This window comes from Daphnia pulex, chromosome 5 (genome assembly GCF_021134715.1).
Source record: "Daphnia pulex isolate KAP4 chromosome 5, ASM2113471v1".
Lineage (NCBI taxonomy): Eukaryota > Metazoa > Arthropoda > Branchiopoda > Diplostraca > Daphniidae > Daphnia > Daphnia pulex.
In genome coordinates, this window is record NC_060021.1 from 9,202,763 (window position 1) to 9,230,411 (window position 27,649).

Genomic DNA, 27,649 nt, shown 5'->3' on the forward strand with positions numbered 1-27,649 from the left:
ATTAAATACATTAAAATTAATTTATTCAAAATATTAATAAAATTTGTTTTATTTTTTTCATTTTTATTAGATAATGGTAGTAAATATTTTAGTTTCATATAATTGATTGTATTTTAATTTGTTTAAAAATTTCACAACTTATGAAAAATATATCAGATATAACAATGTACAAGGTATAATACTGCAAGTTTTGATATCCCATTATTTAAGAATTATTTAAAAATATATGGGTGAGGAAATTTCAGGAAGGAGTGCTGTTTCAGTTATTAACAGGTTGCAACATGTCTTAGTTGATAAGAAATCTCAAGGTTGCTAATATCACATACAACATGGATATAATTTTGAACAACCAGAACTGAACTAGCACATTCACTTAATAATATCAACATCAGCTTCTTCAGGATAACACCAGCAACCCAACTTCAGGATCAGCTACTTCCAAGACTCCAGCATAATTCAGGATAGCAACAGCTTGAACAGGATTGAGACTGCAAAGCGACTGCACATTTACGCCGAGACCTATGAGAAGAAACAGGGATATTATACTAGTTGAGACAGAAAAACCATGAATTTCTCTTTTAACTCCATCTTAATAAAATAGACAAAAGGTCTTCCTATAAAGCAGAGTACCATAACTAATTTCCTTCGTCAGTTTGGAATTGACCTTTCAACGGAACACAACATTTCAATAAAAACCACTTCTCAGGTCACAAATAATATCTCAGTCAAATTACCATTTCATTTTCTTGCAGCCTTGCTTAGTCTTTACTTCTCCACTCCTTGTTACAAAAACAGCATAGACTCCATTCAGCATATTGTTGATCACATTGTCACCAAATCTTGTTGAGAAGAAAGAAAATCATTAATTAAAAATTAAGCCTGCACCAGCTATAAAAAAATGTAATGGAAAACAAGAAAAGTCGTATTAAGTTTAAATTAAAAATAAATCAAACCCGAGCAGCAACAGATGTTTAAAATCACAATAAAAGGTCATATCAGAAGTATTGTAAAAGAGAATAAAATGTTCTAGTTATATTAAAAAGAATATTACAATGAAGTAAAAGCTAGTTGAGCAAGCAGCTATCTATTCAGAAGAACTCTAAACCCATTATAATATTCTAATGAGACTTTGTGAAACTTCCCCAGTAATAATCCAAAATCACAATCAAAATAAAATTACCATTTCAGAATGTCTTCATTGATGTTGCACTTCAGAATAACTCCAGCATTGTTGACTGCTACAATAAGCTACAGCTCTACACAATTCAAACCCCCTTTCACCAGCTGGCTCCAACAAAAACACCTACATGACACACAAAGCTTAGACTTTGCCATTTTCTCAAATTCATCAATAGATAAGAGAAGGGAATCACTGACCTGAACATGAACTGCACACCAAAGAGCAACATAATTAGCTCATACATCTAACTGACTATGGAAACCTACAGAACAAAAGAATATCAATGAACAGAATGACGTTAGATGTGAAAAGAATTCCAATGACAAAATTTACAAAAAAAAACAAGAATTGCAAGTTTAACTTCAGCCAAGAATTATAGAATGAATGATTCAACCACTTGGTAGTTAAGGCAATGAAAATAATTCAAACCAACACCAGACAGCATGCAGCACTTCCCCACACCAGCACATGGTCATCATGCAACAGCTCACTACAACCTTCACCACTTGGCTGCAACAATTCCATGCGGACATTTGACTGCCATGAAAAAGCTCAATCTCACCAAGCCATTAATCTTACATGGAAAAAAAAAGCTTGATTACTATTTATAAAACAAGGTACTAACTACTAGGTAACAATTTTCAATTATCTACATAATTCCTATTGCTTAACAACTCCAAACAGAGAAAAAAAATCTACTGGGAAAAGACTGTGACAAAGACAGAAACATATCACAGGCATGACAGATTGACAATATTCTATCACTGTTCTTCTTAATCTTCTTCAGCATTTAAACAAAGACATCTGTTTCATTTGTACATTCAGAAACCCTAATGAACTAAAATACCTTTTAAGATATTTATGAAGAAGAATGTTGAAGTTGACCGCATTGATCACGAACAATGTAGAAATTATCTCAGGCTCAGTGGCATAAGATTGCGATGTTACCAACATCAGCCGCTTTATCCTTGGAAAAGACTTAAAGCCAACACGACTACTGATCAACTACAACAATTTTATCTTTTACGTTAAATTAAAATATTTAATTTCTCATTGTATGCAATTCTGCTCAAGCACCTTTTTAACACATGTCTCCTGGAAAACCACTCCACACCAAACAGCCACAACAATACAGCTCAAACATCAAACTGACCATAGAAACCTAAATTTTCAAAATAAAACAAAAAATGCAAGTTTAACTTTATAATTATAAAATAAATGCTTCAAATACTGTTAGGCAATTATACACTTGAAATTTACATGATTTAACTAGAGAAAATATAAAGATGGCCTAAGATCATCACATCATGATTTCATTTCAGCTTTTAAAGAGGAAATCTCAATTTCTTTTCTGTTTAGTAAAAAAAAGGTGACAAATAGACCATCTTATTAAGATCTTTTCATTAAAGCTGTCTTATTAATAAGCAGGATTGCCCTAGTAGTTGCTGTCATTTGAATCGAGAACTTAATGTTTAGCTTCAGCTAATTCTTTACTGAAAACAAGCACTGGTAGCACACACTTAAAAAACTAAAGCAAAATACTAACCCTTGATTCATCTCATCAGTACTTACATTATTAGTATTTCATTCAGATTTCCTATTTCCATCACAATGTTGTCTTGAAATGTAGTAGAGACCCTCTTAGTTGGAGAACCTTCATCAAACGGTAGAGATCACGTACACGCAACGCAATGAAGATGCTTTTAGACTCCACCAGGCTGTTAATAGAAAAATAAAACCCAATTAGTTTAAGAAACAAAGTCTTCAGATTTTAAAGTTAATCAAAATTATTGCTTATACTACTCTGAAGTACTATTCTGAATGTGACGAAACGTGCAAACTGAAAAAAGGACGAAATTTTGGGGGAAATTAACAGCAGATCTCATGACCGTAGAAATTACCATTAAAGAACCATTAGAAATTAAACCATTAGATTTAAGAACTATTAACCATGCAAGTACAAGTTAAAAGTCATGATCCCCACAAGTTTACCACACAAAATTTTTAAATTTAATAACCTTAAAGAATAAAGGCAAGACATTTTTAAGATTAACATTGTCAAGAGAGAAAGTTGCCTGCAATGGCCAAGCTAAACCTTCTCGGACAGCATCTCCATTGAAAAAGACGATGTAAGAAAAGTCAGCAGATGATCATCCATCTCAGGGCATCTCTCGACTGAATGACTGCAAAACCACTGCACACCAGACAACACCATTAACAGTTCAAACTGAACAAGGAAACCTACAAAACAAAACAAATATTAATAAACCAATGATATTTTCAAATATTAAAAGAAAAACAAAGTAATTTTCTAATTGATAAAATTTCTTTTCATCTCTTAACAGGCTGACTTTTTTTCACAAGTTGTCTTATCTAGAAGCAGAACATACTTGTTGAATCTATTTTAAGAGTTAATTGTACAAACCTAATTAATTCAAAGCAAACACAAGTAGCACACATATATATACTTAAATTTAAGCAAATTGCTAACCCACTCAACACAAGCTGATTAATTTTCACCAAAAGCTCTTGTTGCTTACTTGCTTACTTGTCAAATCTATATCAAGAGTTTTATGTACAACCCGAGTTAATTCTAATCACTCACAGCCTCACATACATAGACTTAAATTTAAGCAAAATTCTAACCCTGTCTGTTGTGATTCATTACCAACTAACAAAAAACTTTTCACAAAAGCTGTCTTACATGGAAGCCTCAAGCCTGATACAAGACACCACTTGTTTTCAACATCAAGAAAAAATGCTAAGTGATTGCCTTCTCAGTTTAGCTTGCAGTACTTGATTACCTTTTCAAATTTCTTCTTTTAATCTCATTTGTCTTACAATATAGTAGAGTTAGAGACCCTCTTCACTTCAGGACAAGGCAGCGATCACGTGCACGTAGTGCGATGAAGAAGCTCAGACTTCACCAATCACCAGGCTGTTAATAAAACAATACAAACTCAATTAAGAAACAGTCTTTAACATGTAACCCGTAAATTAAACAAAAGGCACACACAAAATTTAAATTCAATAATCAATAACCTTAAAGAATAAAACAGGAATTACCATTTACGAAAAACGTCAGGAAAGAAAGTGCCCCGCCATGAGCCAAAGGCTAAGGTAACCTTCTCGGACAGCGTCTCGAATAAAAAGAAATATTGAAATACAAATGGTATGTGTCGTGAATGTCGAAATTTGATGACCCCCACCCCTGCCCCTACTTCCCTCTAGATAGGCTGAATAGTTAAATCCCTAAACACACAGACATATTTAGCCACCTAGTGACAGCCCTTAGCATCCACGGAGGGCACGGACGAGTCGGATGAAAAATAAACTAAATATTCATCTCCGTGAAATAGATTTAGTAGAAAAATTAAAAAGTGAGCTTTGTTGGTGGAATAGTTATCGTCAGTTATCACCACAATGTTACCACACAACAACTGCCGATTTACTTTTACAGAGGGATGTCAAAGTAGCTGAAACTGACTAAATTGACAGCTGAAAATGATCAAAGGCTTTGATTTTACATGTTTGAGAGAACTGGATTTCCAGTACAATTGATATTGAAACATCGTCGACATTGCCAGCGGCACCTACTGTTAATAAAATAAAATCATGGACATCTGGTAGTAAAATACATAACTGAAACGTTTCCTACACTAACAAAGATTAAATTGTCCTGAAATCTCGTATTCTGTTGACTATTACAGCAGCTTAAAACGTCTAGAATTAATTTCACTTTAACAAATTCACACTTCATTGCAGAACTATAAATGTCCGACGAAATTAGGGAAGCAAGAAGACGACGTATATTGGAAAATTCAGAGAAACGACTTCAAAGGATTTTAGGTGTAAACACTCATCTTAATGGTAAGACATCAATGTGCGATTATTATTCTTCTTTATGAAGTTAATTGTGTGAATTATTTTGGCTAAGAACCTGATGAACAACAAAAAGAATTTCTTGCCACTCCGGTGATTACTGCTGAACACCAAAAGGTAGCAACGGAACCATGTATCATTAAAAATTCCATCCTCAAAGAAGAAACTCACCTTAGGCAAAGATCTGGTGTGAATGAAACAGTGACAGGATCAACAAACCCACTACTGGGTGGAATTGAGAAAAATCTATTTGAAATGGATGGAGGCCCACTTCAAAATGGGAAGACAAACGAAGAACATCCAAAGAATAACACCCCTGGATTGTTAGTGTTTCTTGCTATAACTTCAATTACTCTACTCTTTACAGGTTTTGGAGTATTTTTGGGCCATGTAAGATGTCTGTAAAGGGAAAATTTTACCCACTCAGTTTTAACTATGATTTTTCGTGCAGAATGTCCTGATCCCATTTGGAATTTTTGAGACTTACATGTTTGTAGTCAGCAAGAGAGGAAATCAGCATCAGTCAAATAGTTTATTCAACACAGCTCTCATGTTGAGTGGACTTCCCCAACATCAGCTGTCTCAACTAACAAGAACTCTTAAGATTATTCAGACATTAATTCAAGATCTCTGTGTCTACTTGTTTGCTTGTTTTATATCTTTCAAGATTTATACTATGATTAATTAAACTTAATTTTTGGGAAACTCTTTTAAATACCTCTTTCTTTATTTACAATATGTAATTATGGAATTAATAAGAGAAAAGAAAACCAACTAGGGTATATCTGCCTGTAAATTAATTTCTTGGGAAGAAGCATATTGTCCAACCAAAACCACAAATCATCCTTTTTTGGTACTTAAAAAATAGTTTTACAAGTAGTGCAACTAGGATTTTTAAATACTTGATGGAGATCAATAAATTTTTTTTTTATAGGTCCATTCCATTCCAAATCATTATTAAATGAGGTGATGTATGAATAAGGATTGATGGGCAATTTGAGTGTTTATGTGGATGTTTTCCTACTTTCCTTTCATTTGTTTTTTTAAAGGGGGTAACTTTTTCGAATTTTTCGATTCATCTGAAACAGGAATTGGTTGTGACTCACTCCTGACCAAGTTAGCCTTTCCTTGACGAATCATTTCTTCTTCCCATTCAGCTAACCTTTTTCGGTATTCTTTTTCGTCCTTTTCATACTTGAATTTATAAGGTGCTTTCTCTTCGGGAGTTAGATTATTCCACACTTTACTGATTTCTTTTAAGTGACCCTGTATATAGAAACCAAAATGCATTAGAAATGTAGAAAAAAAAGCTGGTTTGGCTATTATTCACTGTTCCAAAATATTTTGTCGAATCATCTGTCTTTTTCGAATAAACATCCTTAACAAAAATTCCAAACATGCCAGTGGGACGAGTAGGCTTTCCTGTTTTTCTCAGTTCAAATTTTGATCTTATCTTCTTTAGAGATTCCATCCTAGTCTTTTTTGCAGCTTCCAACTGCACACGTTGAGCATCAGTTAATGTACTGTAATATTGCTGTAGAGCTTCTGGATGTGTCTTTATTTTTTCATGAAATTCATTCATCATCTTGGTCTTTGTTTCTATGTCTACTAGTTTCCATGCTTCTGCAAGTTTATGAGCTATCTCTGGTTGAAAAAATATAGTGGATGTTTTTAGATTAAGAATTTAAGGCAATTTAAGTAACGAAAAAAAGCAAACTACCTGTAAAAGTAGATCCAGGGTGCATTTTAGAAAACTCTGTAAATTTCTGTCCACAAAACTGCAGATATGGAGATGAAGGTTTCTTTGGTCTTTCAGGTAAGCCCAATTTTTCTTCAAGACTCAAACGCTTAACAGTAGCGTAGTTCATTGACCATAATTGGCCACTTACTTTTGGCCTGTATAAATTAATTCAATAACTTACTATGAGTATTTGCCTTTTAGTACAATTTTAATTGAATTTACAAATATACGAACCCAAGGTTGGTTAAACTCCGCAACATTCGAATAGCAAACATCCTATTATTACACTTTAAAAGGAAACGGATGGACCCAAGGAAACCTTTATGAAATTAAGAATGTGTTAAGTTTTGAAACTGTCTGTGAAGATTTATTGGCTAACTTCTATAAGGGACTTATCGAATGCACTTAACGAATTATGTTTATTCTGTTTTTATTAGAAATTTATAATAACAACAAAATAAGTTTTAACAAAGTTTTGCGCCGTCTGCACAAAAATACAACGTCACAACTTACAATCCTCAAAAGAGAGAGGTTAAACAACAACCAAGAAATTAGCTGAAATTGAACTGCAAATTTCAATTCTATCTCTTGAAATTAGTGACACAGTCTAATCCATTTTTTTAACTAATAACTATTGAAGTATAAATGTTTATAAATATATTTATAAGTTAAAATATATTTCAATTTTCAATGCAGACATTTTTCGGCCCAATTTTCGTTCGGTCGGGAGTGCGGCAAATTTACCGCGCTAGCGTAATATAATCCCAAAGAGCGGAAATTAAGGACAATCTTTCTTCTTTCTTAGACGTAGGAGGAAGGACAATCTTCTATCTTAGACGTAGGAGGTTGTATTGGAGATTGGACGTAGTGGATTGTAAAGAAAATGAAAAAAAACAAACAAACAAATCATGTGCCTGTAACTCAATGAACACATGCAAAAAATTTTGCATTTGAAAATACAATCTTTTTATACCAAATAAATCTATTTTACTTAAAAAAAACAATTTGGCAGAAATTGAAACTAAGATGTTTAGGCCATTGTAATGCTTGACGGAGATCAATCACATTTGTTTGGGTCCAATCCAAATCTGTTTCAAAGGAATCCATAGGATCTGAAGGTTGACGACTGATTTTTGAGTTACAGGCGGTGTTTTCCTACTTCGTTTTCATTGGTTTTTTAATACGTTCCGTTTCCTTAGAAAATTTTTTCGAATCGTCTAGACCAAGAATGGGCCGGGCTCGAACCCTGACCAGATTTGCCTTTCCTTGTCGAACCATTTCGTCCTCCCATTCGACTAATTTCTTTTGATATTCCTGATCAGCCACTTCAAATTTTAATTTGTATGGTGCTTTCTCTTCCGGAGTTAGATTTTTCCATCTTTTGCAAATGTCTTTTAAGGTAGCCTAAACGAAGAATATAAATTGCGTTACAACTTATAAATAAATACTTTAAAATTAGTTATTATTCTACTCACTTGTACATTAGGCTTTCCTGAATCTCCGGCTGATACTTTGGGAAAAACTTCCTTGACAAATATTCCAAATTGGTTAACAGGACGAATAGGTTTCCCTGTTTTTCTATTTTCAAGTCTTAATTTTCTCTTCTGTGCAGATGCATCCTTTTCATTTCTAACAGTTTCTAATTCCAAACGTTGAGCATCAGTTAATGAAAGATAATATTGTTGTAGAGTGTCTGGATATTTTTGTAATTTTTCACGATATTCATTCATCAGCTTTGTCTTTGTCTCTTTATCTATCAGTTTCCATTCTTCAGCAAACTTTGGGATTATCTCTGAAAGGAACAAATGTGTGTAATCAATAACAACACAGCATGAGAAGATAAAATAGAAATTTAACAAATATAAAAAATTTATAGTGTACCTCTAGGTAGAACTTTTTGGGACACATTTGAAAATTCAGCAAATTTTTTTTGGCAATAGTCAATGTATGGAGGTAAAGGTTTTTTTGGTCTTTCTGGGAAGCCCAATTTTTCTTCAATGCTTAAACGCTTGGTAGCATAATTGACTGATATATATAATGGTCGACCGCTCGCTTTTCTCCTGTATAAAACAACTCATGAGTGTTTCTTTGTAGAACTTCAAAGTATATTTACAAATACGAACCCAAGGTTTGATAAACTCGGTAACATTCGAATGGCATACATTGTATTATTTCTTTTTGAAACAATGAACGCCAGAACTCGCCAAGTTAATATCCAAGGATTGATGAATAGTAATTTAAAATGTACTCAACGGTTAATGTTTGTTTAGAAAGTTATTACGAATCGAAACGAATGGCAACCAACACGACGAAGTCGACGATTAACGACGTGATTTCAACATCGTCTGCTCATGATTTTTATTTTATTTGGGTAGGTTTGGGGTTAAACAGCAACCATCATTTCTTCACACAATTGACAATTCACTGAATTTCGATCTGATTTCGATTAATTTGATTAATTTCTGCCACACTAAATTCACATTCCTTTTTTCTAATTTGAAAATGGTTAAAGTAAAATAAATTGTATCAATCAATTCATTTTTAAGCTTCGTTGTAATGTTGATACTAGGGATGTGGCCCGGGCGATGAAAACCCGGGCCACCGCCCGGGCTGAACGAAAAAAAACCCAACCCGACTCTACCCACCGAGGCATTTTTTTTAACGGGGCGGGCGACGGGTTAAAGTTAAACCCCCGGGTCCGCGGGCCAACCTCGTTATTCTCTATGCCTGCGGCCTCAAAATATTGCCGCCAAATGATCTACGATAATTTCGTAGCATGAAAAGTAGGATAAGTGGTAGAAAAGGGCGTTCGAAGTTGAAGAAGATAATTAAGAAATTTAGGGAATTTTTTAAAGTTTGTAAAAAAAAAGTGTGTTTGACCCGACTTTTTACCCGGGCCGTTACCCGGTCGGTAAAAATTTTTTGACCCATGGGTCGGCCCGGGCCGAACCCATTTGCTCTGTTGGCCCAACCCGTGGTAGATTATCTCGCGCCAGAAATTGGTGCAAGCAAAAGGGTGGTCGTATACCTGGATTGCCGGATTGGTCGTATGGGCAGGCGGTCTGATAAGTGGACCAGCACTGTAGTTTATTCAGAGTTTCTTTTGGATTATTAATGCTTGTGTCAGTTTCATGCAGTTGTTACTTGACAGTCTTATTTAACAATTCAAATGTATTCTTATCCTAACTGTGATTACATTTAAGTATTATGCAACCATTTTTTGCATTTTAATTACTGTATCCATTTGCAAATGCAATAAAGAATGTATCTGAAAATGAGGAAAGACTGCTTGTATATTCCACGAATCTGATATAGCACGCCTTCCAAAGTTTTGTGTGACAGGACATTAGTATTTATGTGGGTCATAACAGAGGAGTTAATTATAAGATGAAATAAAAGGATCACTCCTGCATGTAGTACTAAGCAGCGGCATTCTAGAAGCAGGACTTCTATATCCTCTACAAAGGCACATTACTTTAATAGTTCCAAGGGGGGTCGGGAGAAAAGTTAAAACTGTTGGAACACAAGGCAGATTATTTACATTGTTATCATATCATCAGAGTTAGATATACTGGGTGAACAGAGCATAGGTCCCATATGGTCAAAACACTAATTTTGGAAGTTGCAATAAGGCAAATTTTGTGCGTTTAAAAGAGAAAATGGAGCACTCTCGATGACAGCCAAGTGTCTCGGGACACGATTACGGACTGGCAGTGGGAAGTTTTGTAAGTTTGGAAAGTGTGCAAGAAAGGTGGAAAGGAAAATTGTATTGATTGAAAAGTTTTGAACAACTTGAACGTATAGGAAGAGACAAATAATCAGACACCGGATGTGACATAATAAAAGGGAAACGAAAAATTGTTGTTGTTTGTTTTTTTTTTACTTTTTTTTTCTTTTTAATCAACAAGAAATGATTTCTCTTTCATTCTCTTGTTTTTGGCAAAAAATTTCGCCACTTGTGGCAAGAAAAAGTCTCTTTAGGCTTTTTAAGGATCGACATGAATATGAACGTTGAAGTCGAGTGACTCGTCGACCTCTTCCGGCTGCTCGACGTCATCATTCACGGCACGAATTTCAACTTCGAAACGGCCCTCCTTCTTGAGACGGCGTCGGAAATTCAGACTCCAGAATCCGTGCCTCTTGCGAAGCTCAAATTGGTTTCCTTCGTTGCCTTTGGCGATCACGTACTCGGTTTGCTCCTAAGCAAATTAAAATTTATAAGTTGAAAAAGTAACAAATCTTGTGGGGGGTGAAGACAAATACCCTCATGTTACGGAAAGCCGGTTGAAGTTGAATGATATTGGTGCGATGTTTGGTTTGATCCAGCGAAACTCGAATGGCCAATGGTTGGCTGGTATTCAGCGGTTCGGCGAAACTGTTCAGAACGGCAGTCGCATTGGTTGGTTCGCTGAAACCGTTCTGAGCATTAGTCGAATTGCTTTTAGAATTGATGCTTCGTTTGCCTCTTGGACCGACGCCGTTGACCTTGCAAGAGAAGCAGCCCTCGGTGGAGATGATTTTCTCCTTGGAATTGTTGTACGGATCTAAACCGTTGGGGCCGTATTCTTGTCCGTCCCCGTTGAATCCGCCGTTGTTGATTGGCGTTATTGTCGAGATACAATGTCCCTAAGTTGCAAATGTCAATTAATTAAAAGGGTTTATTCATTTAAAAAAAAAAAAACTTACTTGAGCAATTCGTTGGTATCCGGAAGGACATCCGCAGCTAAATCCACTGTTTCCTATCGGAGAACATCCAAAGGCACACGGACTATTCGAGCAACCGCTACTAACCTGTTGAGATCAAATGAATCAAAATGATTTCACACGATCATTTTTAAAAAATTGAAGTGAATCAATTTTACCTGGACACAAACGAGCAAAAGCCCGTCGAACTGATAGCCATCGGGGCAAGCACAGCGATAGCTTCCAAGAGTGTTTTGGCAGTTGGCATTTCCGCAAGGTGACATTTGCTGACACTCGTTATCATCGATGCACTGGCTGTAGTACGGGTGCTGGACGTAGCCATCGGGGCAGGCGCAGCGGTAACTTCCCATCGTGTTCTATTCGTATGAAATTATTAACAAAACGAAATAAAATCGTCCTTCATTTCAAAGTGAATTCACCTGGCATCCGTTCTGGCATCTACTGTCATCCATACACTCGTCGTTATCCACACACTGATTGCCAGTTTGGTCCAGTTGGAAGCCGCGAGGACACAAGCACTTGAAACTGCCGAGTGTGTTGATGCACTGGGCAGGTGAAATGCAAACGCCCGGTTGTTCGACGCACTCGTTGACATCTGGACAGTCAAAATGAACAAATGAAATTTTATTGTTATCACAAAAATCGATGAGTTGTTACTGACCAATGCATTTGTCGTTGACTTGCGAATATCCTTTAGGACAGATACACTTGTAGCTTCCGGGGGTGTTGAGACATTCGTGCTCGCAGTTGTGCTGGCCGGTGGCGCACTCATCCAGATCTCGACAAGAGACTCCATCGGGATTAAGGACATATCCTTTCGGACAGGAGCAGATGAAACTGCCTTCCGTGTTCATGCAAGTAAACTTGCACGGCGGTGGTGTCAGTTCGCACTCGTTGACGTCTGGAACCAAAAGATCATCAGAAAATTGACAACTATAAAAATGAGGAAAATTCGCTGACCTATGCATCGAGTTCCGCTGTGATCCGGTCGATATCCCTTGTTACACATGCAACGATACGATCCTAAGGTGTTGATGCATCGTCCATTGCGACACAAGTTGGGAATCGTGTTGCATTCGTCGATATCTAAGAATTTACAAAAAAAGAAGGGATGAATGAATTCCCTCCGTCAAAACAAAATTGGCTGGCACAAGATAATCTACCGTGTCCGTCGACGGAGTAACCAACTTCGAGACACAATTCCTCGTACTCTTCGCTGCCTTTACGAGGACAATGTTCGCACATGGGTCCCCAAGCCGCTCCCATTGTACAGCAACAATCGGCCTTGGTCACCTGCATCAGTCCGTCCGTATGCGTTGTGCACATTCCGCTCATTAATTGACGGAAGCAATATCCAGTTCGACGATCTGATCCATAGAAAGAATAATGTCAGATGAATGGAAAACTTGAAGGAAAGTGAGAAATTACCGATGCAGGATTTTCCGTCGGAGCTAACTTCGAATCCTTCGTAGCATTCGCATTTGTACGACCCTTTGGTGTTGACGCAATGTCCGTTCTTGCACAAGTTGCCGTTGGCGGCGCATTCATTAACGTCGCGACAGTCGTCCGTCATGCCCACTTGAGTGTAGCCTTCCGGGCAGATGCACATGAACGAGCCGATGAGGTTCTTGCAGGCGAATTTGCAGTTGTTGGCCGGAGTGGAGCATTCGTCCACGTCTTGACAGTGTCGGCCATCTGCGGCCAAAGTGTAGCCGTACGGGCAAATGCAACGGAAGGAGCCCGGCACGTTGTGGCAACGGAAGGCGCACTGGTGGCCCATTTCTTGGCACTCGTCAACGTCCTCGCAGATCTGCATGGGTCCCGGAGCGAATCCATCCGTGCAGTCGCATTCGAATCCTCCCTCCACATTGGTGCAGGTACCGTTCCGGCAAATGTTGGACACGGCGCATTCGTTATCATCTGCCGTTCAACACACGCACACAATTATTTGAAATGACAAAATCGATCCTTAGATAAATTGACGAAATCCATACCGACGCATTTGACGCCGCTGCTGTCCAATACGAAGCCCATTGGGCATTCGCAGCGGAAGGATCCGTCGGTATTGACACACTCGCCACCTTCGCAAATGCCCGGCATGACACTGCACTCGTTGAGATCCTCTCCTTTAGGTCCGCGACCGGCTCCACTTGGGCAAAGTTTCTCAAACTCGGCTAGAAAAAGAGTTAAACAAAATCAAATCATTATTAAATTGTCACTACAGGGGAAAATGAATTGCGCTTACGGGATCCTTCAGACGGGCATTTTTCGCAGGCGTTGCCCCAAGCGCCTCCCATAGTGCAACAACATTGGGTCTTGGTCATGGCCGTCATTCTGGGATCTGCGCAGCTGCCGCGCCCTCCGTTACGGAAAGTGTTGAAACAAAGTTCCTCGCGGACGTCGACACATTTCTTGCCGTCGCTGCTCAGGACGTAGCCGCTAGGACATTCGCACTTGAAACTTCCTTCCGTATTGATACAATCTCCCTCGTCGCACAAGTTCTCGTCCACAAGACACTCGTTAATATCTGGAAATTATTCAAATAATTTGTTTTTTCAAAAATTCGGCGGGAAATTTGAAATGATTTGGTTTACCTGCGCAAGTGTTGCCATCGGGCATTAATTCGTATCCCGCTGGACAGGAACACACAAATGATCCCATCAAATTCTGACATTTGCCAGGAGCTGGACATGTTCCAGGAAGCTTTTTTTTTTAAAAGAAAAGGAGAAATGTTAAACAATTGTCGCAAAATTCAGGGATTTTTTATTACCTCTGTGCACTCGTTTATGTCCCGACAGTTTTGGCCGTCGTCGGTGAGCGTGTAGCCATCAGCGCATTCACAAGAGAAAGATCCCACGGTGTTACGGCAACGGCCGTTTCGACAGATGCCAAGGAGTAGACGACACTCGTCAACATCTATCAAAAGGAGAAAAATAATTTCATCAATGACATTTAAAAAAATAAATAAAAAATTCACGTTGACTAACCGGCGCAATCGTTGTTGGGACTGAGTTTGAAACCCGAGTAGCAATGGCACTTGTAGGAGCCGAGAGTGTTGAGGCAGGTGCCGTTGTTGCAAATGTTGGGATTGCGTTGGCATTCGTCAATGTCGACACAAGAATCACGGCCGGGTGTCAGAGTGTAGCCGCTGCGGCAGACGCACTGGAACGAGCCCTGGAAATTGTTACACTCGCCGTTGTTGCAAATACCGGGCCGATCGCGACACTCGTCAATATCTGCGGCAAATCAAAATTTAATATTCAATAAAACAAAACAAATGTGTGTTGAAGTTCTTTTTCAAAAATACCAGCGCAATCTCGGCCGGTGATTCCGAGTTTGTAACCATCTGGACAAGCGCATTCGAAACTTCCTGGAGTGTTGACACACTGGGCGTTTCCACGGCAAGGACTGGGTAGTCGGTTGCATTCGTTATCATCTAACATGAAATTAGCGAATTAAATTAACTAATTTCCCTTCACAAATGGCAATCGATAATAATTTTTACCAATGCACTGGTGAGCATCTTCGTCGTAGATGTAGCCGCGATTGCACTCGCATTTGAAACTGCCGGGCACATTCATGCAGATACCATTCTGGCACATTTGGGGCATCAGCGTACATTCGTCGATCTCCTTGGACACGCCCGTCATTGGATCGATGATGGATCCGGGTCGATTACCGCACAAGGTCAGATATTCCCCTAAATGAATCAAAGTTGTTTTAGCCAAGAATTTAAAAGAAAAAACAGACAATGGGAAAAAAGTCTTACGAGATCCTTGTTTAGGACACTCTTCGCAGTTCTTGCCCCATCCAGCGCCCATGGAACAACAGCAAACCATTCGAGTTTGCGGCTGCATCATGGGACTTCCGCAAGCGTTGTTGGTGAAGTTCATGTAGCAAAGCTCCTTGCGCATGTCGACGCATTCCTCTGTAAAGTTTCCAAATTAATTCAATCCGATACAAAAGAAACTGAATCATTGTTCCTTGACTTACTTCCTCCAGGCAGGAGGACGTATCCCTCGGGGCAGATGCAATTATATCCGCCGTCCGTGTTGACACAAGTGCCGACACCGCAAATCAAGGGATCTTGAGCGCACTCGTCAATATCTAACAATAAATGAATAATTTACTTTCAAATCTGTTTAGGAATAATTTTGTTTTTTTAAAAAAAAAAGGTTCGTACCAACACACATGGCGTTGGCTTCATCGATCTGGTATCCGTCGTTGCAGGTGCACATGAAACTGCCAAAGGTGTTGGAGCAGCGACCATCTTTGCACAAGTTGTCCATTTCGGAACACTCGTCAATGTCTTCCAAAACGACCTGGAACGTCAATACAAAATTTCCAGTTCAAATAATGTGGCAAAAGAAAATAGTGCAGGATATTTTCGATTTACGGTTATCATGTTGGGTCTGAATCCAGATCCAGCCGGGCACAAGGCTTTGAATTCGTCAGAGTCTGGAGCTGGGCAAATTTCACACTGCGGTCCCCAGGCCTTACCGACAGAGCAACAGCAGGTGGATCGAGACACCATGTCGTCCACATTGTTCGTGCAAACGTTACGACCGGCAGGCGTTTGCTGGACATCCAGGAAACAAGATCCCACGCGTTTGTCTGTAATTGTCAATGTTCCAATTAACTATCTAAGATATTTGTGGCCAAATAATTAGTGACAACTTACCGACGCATCCGTTCTGCGATGGGATCAGCTCGTGATGTGGTGGACACTGACAGACGTAACTGCCCTGGGAGTTGATGCAGTTTCCGTACTGGCAAGCCTGCGGGTTCTCGCACTCGTCGATATCCGTACAGTTGCCACCGGATTCATCCAGCGTGAATCCCTTGTCGCAGATGCAGCGGAACATGCCGTAAATGTTTTCGCATTTGCCGAAAACGCAGAGATTGCTGAACATTTGACACTCGTCGATATCTACAGCAAAAGAATGAAATCATTTTATTTATTTTTAGCCGGAAGAAAAACGAAAACGGAATTAAGAAACTAACCGACGCAGGATTGTTCATTGCGCTCATCCGGATGCATGAAACCCATCTCGCACTCGCAGCGGAACGATCCTGGGTAGTTGAGACACTGGCCGTTCTCACACAAGGTGGGATCGTTGGAGCATTCGTCAATGTCTTGACAGACGTAGCCGTTCCCGCTGAATCCCGAGTCGCAGACGCACTAAAAAATAAATAACTCAAAATGTATCGTTTGACGTCTAAAAAGAAATTCAGCTTGAATTGATATACCTTGAAGGATCCTTCAGTGTTGATGCATTGGGCGTCCTGATCGCAGCCGCCATTGTTGGTTAAACATTCATTAATGTCACGACAAACAGCGCCGTTGCCCGTGAATCCCTCGCGGCAGCGGCACTCGTACCCGCCCTCGGTGTTGTTGCACTCGGCGTTGACGTCACAGTTGAACGTGCCCAACAGGCACTCGTCGTCGTCCGTGCAGCCCGGGCCGTCGTCCTTGACGGAGTAGCCCTCCTCGCAGCGACACTTGTACGATCCTAGCGTGTTGTCGCATTCGCCATTGAGGCACATGCCGGCCGTCGTACACTCGTCAATATCTGCAAGCACGAAAACGACACTTGAATAAACAACTTGTTTTTTGTTTTGTTATTTTTTAAACATTTGTTGGATGGGAATACCTTCGCAAGTGATTCCATCGGAAGATGTGGTCAAACCGCCTTGACAGGAGCACAGGTAACTGCCCGGCGTGTTGGTACATTTGCCACCATTGCAGATGCGCGGATTCTCTTTGCACTCGTCGATATCGGCGCAGCTTCTTCCGTCCATCAGCAGCATGTAACCCGCACTAATTCACCAGCAGAAAAGTTAGATTTTTTAAAAATTTCAAATGAAATCAAATTAGAATTAAGTTAAATTTACCTGCAAGCGCAAGAGAAACTGCCCGGCGTGTTCATGCAATTGTCGTCGCAGCCTCCGTTGTTGACGTTGCACTCGTCAAGATCTGTCATTGAATTCCATCTTAAGAAGGATCTGAATCAAAATTTAAACTCAATCCCATTTTGGCCTACCTTCGCAATGTGATTTCTGGCCCGTTTGCTGGTAGCCGTCGTTACAGACGCACTGGTAAGTTCCCATCATGTTCTCACAGACACCGTTGGAGCAGATGCCGCTAGTGCGGGAACATTCGTCGATATCTAAACCAAATCCAAATGGTATTGTCGGAATCAAAATGAAATGATCCAAAATCTATTTTGTTAACCTTTGCAAGAGCGTCGATTGGGAGCCAGTTCGTGACCGGGTGGGCACTCGCAACGGAAGCTACCGGGAGTGTTGATACATTTACCGCCACGGCACAATCCGGGGGTGCGTTGGCACTCGTCGATATCTGGCAAACAAACAACAACAATCCAATCGATATCAATAAAGCTCACGATTCAAATTTGGCTGTAAATGACATACCCATGCAGATTTGCATCATCATGGTGCTCTCGTAACCTTCCTCGCAATCGCAGGTGAAACTGCCGTTGGTGTTTTGACACGTTCCGTTGCCGCAAACTCCCCTCATGATGTTACACTCGTCGATATCTGAAAGGAGAAATTTCAAAAGTGATTTATTGATTCAATTCAGACCAAAGCGCGATTGAATGATTTGATACCATTGCATTTGATGCCGTCTTCGTCGAGGGCATAGCCTTGGTTACAGCGGCAGTTGAAACTTCCGATGCTGTTCTTGCAGCGGCCGTGATCGCACATGTCGGAGAAGGTCGTGCACTCGTTGATGTCCTTGCGGTTGACGTAGCCGTGGCCTTTTGGGCAGAGTTCCTCGAAGGTGGGCGAGCCCGGCTTGGGGCAAGAGTCGCAGGCGTGGCCCCAGGCTTTACCGATGCTGCAGCAGCAGACGCTCCTCAGGTAGTGGCCCTCCAGCTCCTTGGTGCAGATACCGTGGCGGTAGTCGAGGTAGCAGGGCTCCTGGCGCTGGTCGATGCACCGGGTGGCCGTCTCGTCCAGCGTCAGTCCCGGCGGGCAGGTGCAGGTGAAGGATCCCTCCGTGTTGACGCAGATGCCACCGCCCTTGCAGATGCCCGGGTTCAGGTCGCACTCGTTGACGTCCGTACACGTCTTGCCGTCCACTTTGGCGTAGCCGATCGGGCAGTCGCACTCGATCGTGTTGCACATCTCGCACGGACTGCCCCAGGCCAGGCCAACCGAGCAGCAGCACTCGGATTTCAACGTCAGACGGGGCAGGTTGTTTTCGCACCGGCCGTCCACCACTTTGGTCCAGCACGAACCTTTGCGGTTATCTGAAAATCAATTTGAAATTGGTTGAACATTTTACGTTAAGTTGCCGAAAAGTTGTTGGCATCGATAATATTGGCACTCACCAATACAAACACGTCCGGTATTGTCCAGCACGGCTCCATCGGCACATTCGCAGCGGTAACTTCCCATCATGTTGACACACTGGCCGTTGGCGCAGGCGTCGATGCCCAGCTCTCGACATTCGTCAACATCCTCGCAGACATTAGTAGCCGTGTTCAATTGCGTTCCGGTCGGACAGATACACTAAAATTTACCGCAATCAACAATAATTAAATGGATCATTTGAATTGAAATTGGGATGGTATTACTTGGAAACTGCCCGGGGTGTTACGACACTGTCCCCCGTCGCAGAGGAGATTGTCGACGGCGCATTCGTTGATGTCCGTGCAAGTTTTGCCGGAACTGTCCACTTGGTATCCGGGGTTGCAAATACAACGATACGTGCCCAGCAAGTTCTCGCAGGCTCCGTTCGTGCAAATGTTGGGATTCTGAGCGCATTCGTTGATATCTAAGTCCGAAATAGATTTCAAACCGATTATAAAAATGTGATACAATCGAAAATTGAACAATTGTTGGTCGTACCGTCTCCGCTGTGAGTTTTGCCAGAGCCGAACGGACAGAGTTGTTCAAATTCTTCACTGTCCGGCTGAGGACAAGCTTGACAAGGTGTGCCCCAGCCCATGGGCTGGCCAAGGATCACTGTGCAACAGCAGCAGCTGGATTTGGTCACCATTGAAGTTGATGGATTGAGGCACTGGCCGTCGCGGAAGTGGGCGTAGCAGACGTCGCGTCTGGAATCCAGACAAGTGCGCCCGTCTATTCCCAGGACGAGTCCCGGCGGACATTCGCATTTGAAGCTGCCGGCCGAATTGAGGCAGATTCCGTTTTGACAAGGATTTTGGTTACACTCGTCGATATCTAATTAAAGTTGAGTATAAAATCTTTGGGCGGGTGGAACAAATGAATGATTGTTTAAAAATGGTACCGATGCAAGTCTTTCCGTCCGACGACAATTTGTATCCGGAATCGCAGACGCATTTGAAGGATCCGTCCATGTTGATGCATTTTCCGTTGTCGCACATTCCCGTCTGTCCGCACTCGTCCATGTCGACGCAAAACGGTCCGACGGCCGAGCTGGAAAATCCTTCCTCGCAAACGCACTCGAAAGAGCCGGGGATATTCTCACAGCGGCCGTTCAAACAAATGCGCGGATTTTCGGCGCATTCGTCCAAATCTAATTGAGTCATTTAAAAAGAAAAAAAAAATGATCTTGAATGTCCTCAATCATTTGTGGTCCATTTCAAATTCGATTTATTACCAACGCACGAGTGCCCAGATGGTGAAAGGGCGTATCCTTCTTGACATTGGCACTTGAAGGAGCCGTCCATGTTGATGCAAATTCCGTGGGCGCACATGCCCGTCTCTCCGCACTCGTCGTGATCTGAATATCAATTGATGGATCACTTGTAGGAATTCTATTTAAAAAAAGAAAAAAATGATTGCGTTGATCAAATACCTAAACATTGTTTGCCATCGGAGCTCAGGTCGAAACCGGGCGGACAGGAGCAGGTGTAACTACCAACGAGATTGGTGCACTGGCCACCCTGACAGTATCCCTTCAATTTACACTCGTCAATGTCTGTTTTAAAAAAAGGATAATTGGGTTCATTAAAAATCTGGATTAATAATTGTCACAGTATTGATTTCTTACCTTCACAAATGCCAGTGGGACCGACATCGTAACCCGGTTTGCATTCACATTTGTAACCGTCCGGAGTGTCGATGCATTTACCGGCACCGCAAATGTCCGGTCTCAGAATGCATTCGTTGATTTTACTCAAGTGGCCGGCTTCTTGGCACAGCTGGGCATAAGTGTCTAATCATTTAAATTCACATTAGATGACAACAAATCAGAATTTGATGAACTGTTTCGTTTGGAAGGGAAATGAAATTTTACCATCTGAGACCAATGGGCACATTTCGCAGACGCCATTGTCGCCCCAGCCTTTGCCCATGTTGATGCCACAGCAGCAATCTTTCTTGGTCAATTTGATGGCCAATTTGTTACGGCATTGGCCATTACGACCGATGGTGGTGAAACAATTGCCTCGTCGAGCATCTACCAAATTATCAAATGACATTTCTTATATTATTCAAAAGCTGAAACCCAGTTTTCTCAATTTGAATACCTATGCAATGCTTTCGATCCTGGCTGGAAATGAATCCTTTATTGCAGATGCAGTAGTAGCCATTATCGGTGTTGACACATTGGCCATTGTCGCAGACGCCTTCTTGTTGACATTCGTCTGCTTCACGGCATTCATTTGTTTCTTCATCTCGTTCCTGCCCAGGGGGGCAATTGCAACGGAATGAACCGATCGTGTTGACGCACGTTCCACCCTCGCACAGCGCCGGAATAGCTTCACACTCGTCGATATCTGTCACAAATAATTCAATCAAAAATTTAAAATAATTAAATTTAAAAAAAAAAGAGAAAAAATTTGGCGCCAATTTTTGAATATGAAGGAAAATTCCACTTACCGACACATTGGCCGCTGTGGATGTTGCGGAGGAATCCTTTGTCGCAGTCGAGTTTCACTGGACATTGTTCGCACGGGTGGCCCCAAGCCTTGCCCACGGTTGCGCAACAAAGCTGCTTCGTGCAGACAACACCCTGCAGCTGCCCCTGGCACATGTCATTGTTGATTTTCGTGAAACAAGGACCCGTCCTGTAATCTTTTTAAGTCGAATATTTTTATCCATTTAGAAGAAGTAGAAAAATAAAATGTTGAACAATTCAAACAAACTCCCTTAATGGAGAGCTTATAAAGAGGTCAAGCGGGTTCGTGTTTTTTGTGGATTTGGGTTTTTATTTTCATCCCTCCGACACCACCACCACCATCATCCATCCACCGGAATCCGGGACACGGTAGACAAAAAAAGATGATGGAAGAATAAGAAAGAGGAAAAAGAAAGATGGGGTCTTCTTCTTCCAGCTGCAGGGCTATTGATGACTGTCATGTTTCTTTTTCTCTTGTTCCTCTCAATCTTTCATAAAAATCTTTTTGAGAGATATTTTCTCCTTGGTTTCCCGTTTCTTTCCAGTTCAATTCGAATTGGATATGTCTCCCCCCCCCCCCCCCTCTAACACTTCACACGCAACCCTTCATCTGTCAGCTTGAAATGATCTTCTCCTGACTTATTCAAACTTTCTTATTTTTAAAAATTCGAAAATAAAAAGGCTAGGGATTAAAAGGGGGGGGGGGATAAATGATTGAAGAAGAAAAAAGGATTTAAAATGAATTTGGTTATTTTTTTTTTTTTTTTTTTCACGTACCAGCCTCGCAGCGCCGTCCGGTGAATCCGTAAACACAAGCGCAGCGGTCGGGACCGATACAACGCCCTCCGTTCAAACACGGCTCAGTGCAAACACCTAGAAATAGAATTTAAAAAGCAAACGTCAAATAGTAAACTTCATATTTTTTTTTATCTTCACGGGACAACAACATTTCTAATCATTTAAAATTGTTTCCTACCATCTTCGCAAGCCTCTCCGGAGAAACCCGGACGGCAGACGCATTTTTTACCGATGCACGACCCTCCGTTTTGGCAAAGATTCGGGCACGAATTGGCCGCAGAAGACGATGAAGAACCTCCATCTATCCCAAAGATGTATTTTAATTAATGAATGAATTGAAATCAAATGTAGGGCGTTTTAGTAAATTCATTTTTACCGATTGCGCCGTTGCCGCCATTGCCGTCATTTCCGCCGTTACAGACATTGGGCCGAACGCAGCGGCCGCCACACGGTCGGGTGCAGATTGCTGTTTTTAATTTTTATTTATTTAAATATTTTCAAATGAAACTAAATTAAAAAAAAAATGGCGCATGGTACACTTACGGATGATACAAAGTCCAGTGCTTGGCCTCAGCGTCCATCCAGGGCAGCAGTAGTTGCGATAACGCGACCGACAGACATTCGGTCTAAACAAAACCGAAACCAACAAATTAAATGGCACGACCAAAAGAGAATTGCTTATCATATTAAATGAACCCTGTTGGCGGCGACCAAAACCCGGACCTTACATGTAATATTCATTTATTTACGTATAATGACACAACCGTCACAAAAATGTCTCCAAAAAATGGAAGGGGGGCTGATACCTTCATTTTGTTGCTTTTAGCACCAACATTCGAAAAAATTCGAAATTCTTTTCTATTTTCTTTCGGAAAATGGGGGGGTTTCTTTTGCTGCTTTCTAAAAAGCCGTAGGCCTAAAATATACACGTATCAATCTGCGTTAGAGAAACTTGTTCTTTGTGGGTTTGTTGGACGTCGAGCCCGTACGTGACCGCACCGATGTCGACGGATGGATGTCGGTATCCATCAGCATTAACTCCTCATTCCAACCCCCTCGAAATAGTTACACAAGTTCTCCTTCCGCTGCTGCTGATGGCCTTCAGGTCCGCCCATTTTTCTAGACTCTGCCGAAGTTTATTTTATTTTATTATCGATGCGATGACAAAATAAAATACCAGACGCCAAGGCCGGCCGATTATTTTACTTCAAAATCAAAATGAATTTAAATCTTGTTTTATTATTATTTCGCGTCGGCACCACATCAGCGACACGCTTTTGCCAAAAAATCGGCATTCTTCATTCCGAGCACGTACGGCACCATTGGCCAGAGCGCGCGCCCCAATGCAAAATGCTATTAGTTTCGGGGCTGACCATATACGTCGGCCAGCAGCAGCAGCTCTGGCTTGCAGACGGCCTTGTTTTTCTCTTCTTTTTTTCTTCCCCATCATGTCCGTTCCGTTCAAAAAAGAAACGACTTAACGACCCTCTCTCGGCTTTTTTAACTATTCGCGAGAAAATCACCAGAACGTCGAAACCTTGACGGATGATGATGACCCCTATATACCAGTCTCACCAATGCCGCCCAGCCCCGAAGTCTTAACGCTCCTATTTGTTATGTCTACGTGATAAAAAGAATGACTCTCTAGTTTCCAAGGGGAAAAATACCAAAAAAATACCAAAAAATAAAAAAAAAGTACTGCTATACAAGTTGCTGGGTCATACTCGGAATGTGTCGTGTCCGGAGAAAGAAAGAAGAAAAATTAAAATTCTTCCGGATGGAATAAGCGGGGTTGCACAAAGATTTATCAGGTTTGACAGGGATCAACTTTCCAGTGATTCATGTTCTCTATCTCTCTCGCTTTCCCAGCTAGGGGTTATAATGTATCTCTCATGACAATGGCGAAGAAATATAGATGTAGACCCACCCAGCATATTTCAATTCCAAAAATGGGGAAGAAGAAGTATATAAGAATATCAGTTTCTTTTGTGATGACAAACAACAATTTGTGAGTGGGGGATAGAACTGTCGACGTGAATCGGAGATCATCCGACTGTGTCCTTATGCGTGTATCTCTCCCGTCTCATCTCTTTCTCCTTGATTTCTGTCCGGCGTCTTCACGGCGGAATAGGGGACACCAAAATCGGACTGGTGAACGAACGAACCAACGCTCAAGCTGCTGCCAGTAAAAGGAGGGAAAGTTTTTTTGGACAAATCTCATTTCGACGACGACACCAATTTTCCCTACACAGCCAACTCAAGGACGTCTACAAAACAAATGAACGACAGCAGCAACGAGTCTGACCAAAAAGAACCAACACAAAATAAAAACTGTTTGAACTTTGGGCCCATTGACGCAACATCCTCTCCTGAAAAAGGAATTTTTTATTTTCTTTTTTTTTTTTTTAATTTCAATTCCGGCGATAAGACGAAATGTGTGCTGCTCGGTTGGTAACACGAGAAGCGAATGAAAATGGCGACACAGCGGCCAATGGAGAATTAATACAGTTTATACTGGACGCGGGATCAGTCAACAGGAGGTCGTGAGCTGTAGAGAGATGCTGGGTAGAAGAAATCGTTCGTGAAAGAGAGATGCTTATCGGCTCTTGTCTCCCAGCTCGGAGAGCGAGAGAGACTTATGGGGATGTTGCAGCATCTCGAAAAGAAAAAAAGAACAAACCGATGGGTTCCTCCTTCTTTTTTGAACCTCCCGCTGAGGTGAATCTCTCTCCCCCCCTTCTTCACCCAAAAGGAGGAAAAATAAGTCTCGACCTTATAAGGCACACACAACTTATGACACACCTTTTCCCTTTTTATTTTTTTTATCCATCTCAACCGCATCTTCTTCTTCTTCCAAAGGGAAAAAAGAAAAAGAAGAAGAAGAAAGGGTATAATTTTATTCTTTTTAGCTTCGACTACATTCGGTTAGAGAGCCATTACAGCCGACACCAGGCCGACATCTTTTTTTCCTTCTTCTTATATTTTGTTATCCCTTTTTGTCTGTTTGACCTCTTGATGTTTTCGAGGTTGTTCTCTCTCTCTCTCTCCTTCTCTCTCCATCTTCTAGCGCCTTAAGAGTTAAGAGTCACGACACACACCACTACCAAAAAGACGATCACGTGATTGATTCACCCGATACGGCGTCTACTGGGAAATTTCTCAAAAGTGACTTGACTTTTAAAATACAATTTTTATCGTCTGCCAGAGGCAATTTTGAGACTCTCGAAAATGTCAAAGTTAAAATTATTTTGAGGATTTTTTTTTTAAATGTTTTGATTGTGACGTAATAATTGTTTGGGGGATGAAATAATTAGTTAAATAATGATATTACCCTCCGACGGCTGGTTGGAGTCCTCCGTCTTGATCTAATCCGCTGCCGCTGAAGGATCCGTAATTCTGCTGGCCGTTGCCGTTGGATTTGGCCAGGGCCAAGTGCTGGCCGTCCAGGAGACAGTGGAGGACGGCCAGGAAGGCCGATAGGGTCAGCCTTCGGTGTTGCATCGCTCTGATTCGGGTCGTTCGCGAACAACCAAACCCAAATCAAACTGGGAAGACTCTCGGCAGATACACGGACGGAACGGACGCGGGACTCACGGGCTGTGTGGAAAGGGACCGCCTCGCTCCGGACGCCGAGACAAGACGACTGGAGAGAATCCCTCGCGCGCGCGTGCACCAACAATAATATTACACACTCAAACAAGCACTCTCACACACACGCCACATGCAGCCACACACACACGCCGAAACAAAACGACGCGCTCACGCACGCACCGTAAGACACTGGCGGAATTTCTTTTTTACTTTTTTACTTTTGGACCCGAAAGTTTTTTGGGTTTCTTTTTCTTTTTCTTTCCTCGATGATGGAATCGAACTGAATTTGTCAACTAGCGCCACTGTCGCGCATTGGTCCTTGATTCAATTTTTATTTTATCTTTTCAAATTTTAGCGCGCAAAATTCAAAAATGGGTTTGGCAGATTCAACGGGTGGCGATGGTCGACGGGCGCTGCTGGTGCGACCGTGGACATGATCAAGATGCGACTGTTGCAAGTCGACGCGGAGGACCCTGTGGTTGTTGTTGGCCGACCCCCAGCATCGGCCGTTCATCGTCCATAAGAAGAAGAAGAAGAAGAAGAAGATAATGTTTTAAAAAAACCCCTCAAATCCCTCCCCCTTTTTTTCCTCTCCTTCTTCTTCTTCTTTCATCTCGTTTCTTTCTTCGTCTTCTTCTTTCTTTCTCCTTCCTGCTGGCTGCTGGGATGGCTGCTCCGACGCCAAAGAAGCTTGCACGGGCCGCCCTTCATCTTCAATATTTTTCCGTTTCGTTTTTTTGTTGTTGTGTGTGACTTTTTGGGTGTTGTTTGGTAAGTTGGCTGCTGTTGACTTGGCTTATTCATCACTTATCGGATTGTATTTGAAAATCAATCAATCCTGATGGATCTTTCCTTCGTTTTTTTTTTCTGCTTTTCCGGCTATGCTGAGGGAGGATCAGTTGACAAGGCCAATCGCTGTATAGCTCCTTGACGGGCAGATGATTCATTTCCCTCACACATCCCGAAACAGATTGAAATCACCAAAAGGCAACCAAAGAAAAAAAAAGGAGGAAAGAAAGAAAGAAAAAAAAACACAAGTTTAGTAGCCTATTTAAGATTTTGATGGAATGTTACACATTTCGTCGAGAAATTACACATTTGATTGAGGTTTGTTAGTTCGCGCCGTTTCCCGTTATGGATTCAAATCAAAATTATGGATAGTGGCGCAGCCAGCTGCTTCTTGATAATATTTTTTCTCTCTCTCTTGGAAAAATGTATTCATTCGATATTCCTTAAGGAGGAAGAAAGAGAGAAAACAAACCCAATCTTGATAGCGCATTTACACATCTATATGTATGTATGCACGAACACGCAGTTGCTGTGGCCCGCTCTCGCCTTATGTAGCTCAACATTATAAGATTGAGCTGTCTGGGTCTCTTTTTTCTGCCTCTCTCTGGAGAGAAATATACAGTCGAGGGATGCAGGAATGTTGTTGCGTTCGAACCCGATAAAGAATCAAAAGAAGAAAAATATCTTTCTTCTCCCACAAAAAAAAAGAAGAATCAAAAATGGAAATCGACATTATGAATGCGCACGTTATAGGCGCAAATCTTTTTCTCTCTTGTGGTGTGTTCAAGAAATATCGAATTTCACACGAAACGACATGGGCGCCTCTCCTCTCGTTTGTGTGCGCTTAATTTTTTGGTTTTTCCGGTTCGTAGTAATCTAATAATCTGTACATGTACAATATTCCCCCCTTTTTTCGCTAATGACATTTCTCTCTCCGCACTCACTGATGGCCTTTCTCTTCTTCTTCTTCTCTCCGACCCAACAAACAAAGAAGATTTTCGCTTCCTCTCCTCTCCACGAATGATTGTGCCTATCCAATGGGCGATGAGCATAGAGGGGGAACTGATGTGTATATAGAGAGAGAGAGAGAGTCACAACAGCAGCTGAA

At 41.2% G+C, this 27,649-nt stretch overlaps 4 protein-coding genes and 1 long non-coding RNA gene across 15 annotated transcripts; 1 reads left to right on the forward strand and 4 right to left on the reverse strand.

Annotated features, from left to right (window-relative positions):
• Positions 1 to 86: 86 nt before the first annotated feature.
• On the reverse strand, positions 87 to 4,719 carry LOC124194362. 7 transcript variants are annotated; one of them, XR_006874746.1, is made up of 11 exons: positions 4,247 to 4,719; positions 3,985 to 4,118; positions 3,276 to 3,421; positions 2,753 to 2,898; positions 2,258 to 2,342; positions 2,028 to 2,185; positions 1,610 to 1,754; positions 1,378 to 1,442; positions 1,181 to 1,303; positions 735 to 839; positions 87 to 519 (listed from the first exon to the last, which is right to left on the reverse strand). It is a non-coding gene; the product is annotated as an uncharacterized LOC124194362 (long non-coding RNA). The 7 variants fall into 7 exon arrangements; XR_006874749.1 differs by having other exon boundaries at positions 1,614 to 1,754; positions 4,022 to 4,118; positions 4,247 to 4,391; XR_006874744.1 differs by having other exon boundaries at positions 1,614 to 1,754; positions 2,028 to 2,158; positions 4,247 to 4,391.
• Positions 4,720 to 4,817: 98 nt separating this feature from the next.
• LOC124194361 lies at positions 4,818 to 5,767 on the forward strand. Its single transcript, XM_046588520.1, has 3 exons — positions 4,818 to 5,050; positions 5,118 to 5,452; positions 5,514 to 5,767. Exons 1-3 carry the CDS (start codon positions 4,954 to 4,956, stop codon positions 5,748 to 5,750), a joined length of 669 nt encoding a protein of 222 aa, XP_046444476.1. The 5' UTR covers positions 4,818 to 4,953; the 3' UTR covers positions 5,751 to 5,767.
• An 81-nt stretch (positions 5,768 to 5,848) lies between these two features.
• On the reverse strand, positions 5,849 to 9,157 carry LOC124194360 (transcription factor A, mitochondrial-like). Of its 5 annotated transcripts, none has more exons than XM_046588516.1 (8): positions 8,927 to 9,157; positions 8,685 to 8,863; positions 8,279 to 8,595; positions 7,214 to 8,207; positions 7,026 to 7,122; positions 6,783 to 6,958; positions 6,393 to 6,706; positions 5,849 to 6,328 (listed from the first exon to the last, which is right to left on the reverse strand). In XM_046588516.1, exons 5-8 carry the CDS (start codon positions 7,076 to 7,078, stop codon positions 6,083 to 6,085), a joined length of 789 nt encoding a protein of 262 aa, XP_046444472.1. In that variant the 5' UTR covers positions 7,079 to 7,122; positions 7,214 to 8,207; positions 8,279 to 8,595; positions 8,685 to 8,863; positions 8,927 to 9,157; the 3' UTR covers positions 5,849 to 6,082. The 5 variants fall into 5 exon arrangements, with proteins under 5 accessions (XP_046444472.1, XP_046444471.1, XP_046444475.1 ...); XM_046588515.1 differs by having other exon boundaries at positions 7,183 to 8,207; positions 8,927 to 9,156; XM_046588519.1 differs by having other exon boundaries at positions 7,038 to 7,122; positions 8,927 to 9,155.
• On the reverse strand, positions 7,959 to 8,967 carry LOC124194837 (transcription factor A, mitochondrial-like). Its single transcript, XM_046589220.1, has 4 exons — positions 8,927 to 8,967; positions 8,685 to 8,863; positions 8,279 to 8,595; positions 7,959 to 8,207 (listed from the first exon to the last, which is right to left on the reverse strand). The coding sequence occupies exons 1-4, from the start codon at positions 8,965 to 8,967 to the stop codon at positions 7,959 to 7,961; spliced, it is 786 nt and encodes a 261-aa protein (XP_046445176.1).
• A 921-nt stretch (positions 9,158 to 10,078) lies between the features above and the next one.
• LOC124194363 (fibrillin-2-like) lies at positions 10,079 to 26,224 on the reverse strand. Its single transcript, XM_046588522.1, has 44 exons — positions 25,493 to 26,224; positions 22,705 to 22,787; positions 22,538 to 22,627; positions 22,340 to 22,462; positions 22,141 to 22,236; positions 21,345 to 21,539; positions 20,993 to 21,241; positions 20,761 to 20,922; positions 20,515 to 20,679; positions 20,320 to 20,442; positions 20,122 to 20,244; positions 19,789 to 20,037; positions 19,386 to 19,721; positions 19,112 to 19,311; positions 18,866 to 19,046; positions 18,140 to 18,784; positions 17,943 to 18,068; positions 17,743 to 17,868; positions 17,552 to 17,677; positions 17,403 to 17,484; positions 17,162 to 17,328; positions 16,758 to 17,080; positions 16,512 to 16,689; positions 16,189 to 16,437; positions 15,904 to 16,121; positions 15,691 to 15,829; positions 15,501 to 15,614; positions 15,277 to 15,435; positions 15,013 to 15,207; positions 14,815 to 14,943; positions 14,495 to 14,743; positions 14,278 to 14,423; positions 14,102 to 14,210; positions 13,753 to 14,034; positions 13,502 to 13,681; positions 12,936 to 13,427; positions 12,671 to 12,874; positions 12,468 to 12,593; positions 12,169 to 12,408; positions 11,927 to 12,102; positions 11,666 to 11,863; positions 11,490 to 11,594; positions 11,067 to 11,429; positions 10,079 to 11,002 (listed from the first exon to the last, which is right to left on the reverse strand). The coding sequence occupies exons 1-44, from the start codon at positions 25,660 to 25,662 to the stop codon at positions 10,790 to 10,792; spliced, it is 8,604 nt and encodes a 2,867-aa protein (XP_046444478.1). The 5' UTR covers positions 25,663 to 26,224; the 3' UTR covers positions 10,079 to 10,789.
• Positions 26,225 to 27,649: the final 1,425 nt, after the last annotated feature.

Coding starts and splice junctions, on each gene's coding strand:
- LOC124194361 (XM_046588520.1), top strand. CDS start 4,954: ATGTCCGACGAAATTAGGGAAGCAAGAAGACGACGTATATTGGAAAAT. Junction 5,051..5,117: donor TGTAAACACTCATCTTAATG/GTAAGACATCAA, acceptor ATTTTGGCTAAG/AACCTGATGAACAACAAAAA. Junction 5,453..5,513: donor TTGGAGTATTTTTGGGCCAT/GTAAGATGTCTG, acceptor TTTTTCGTGCAG/AATGTCCTGATCCCATTTGG.
- LOC124194360 (XM_046588516.1), bottom strand. CDS start 7,078: ATGTTTGCTATTCGAATGTTGCGGAGTTTAACCAACCTTGGGTTCGTA. Junction 6,707..6,782: donor CCCTGGATCTACTTTTACAG/GTAGTTTGCTTT, acceptor TTTTTCAACCAG/AGATAGCTCATAAACTTGCA. Junction 6,329..6,392: donor CGACAAAATATTTTGGAACA/GTGAATAATAGC, acceptor TTCTATATACAG/GGTCACTTAAAAGAAATCAG.
- LOC124194837 (XM_046589220.1), bottom strand. CDS start 8,967: ATGTATGCCATTCGAATGTTACCGAGTTTATCAAACCTTGG. Junction 8,596..8,684: donor CCAAAAAGTTCTACCTAGAG/GTACACTATAAA, acceptor TGTTCCTTTCAG/AGATAATCCCAAAGTTTGCT. Junction 8,208..8,278: donor CAGGAAAGCCTAATGTACAA/GTGAGTAGAATA, acceptor TTCTTCGTTTAG/GCTACCTTAAAAGACATTTG.
- LOC124194363 (XM_046588522.1), bottom strand. CDS start 25,662: ATGCAACACCGAAGGCTGACCCTATCGGCCTTCCTGGCCGTCCTCCAC. Junction 16,438..16,511: donor CAATGAACAATCCTGCGTCG/GTTAGTTTCTTA, acceptor CTTTTGCTGTAG/ATATCGACGAGTGTCAAATG. Junction 11,430..11,489: donor GATACCAACGAATTGCTCAA/GTAAGTTTTTTT, acceptor TTTGCAACTTAG/GGACATTGTATCTCGACAAT.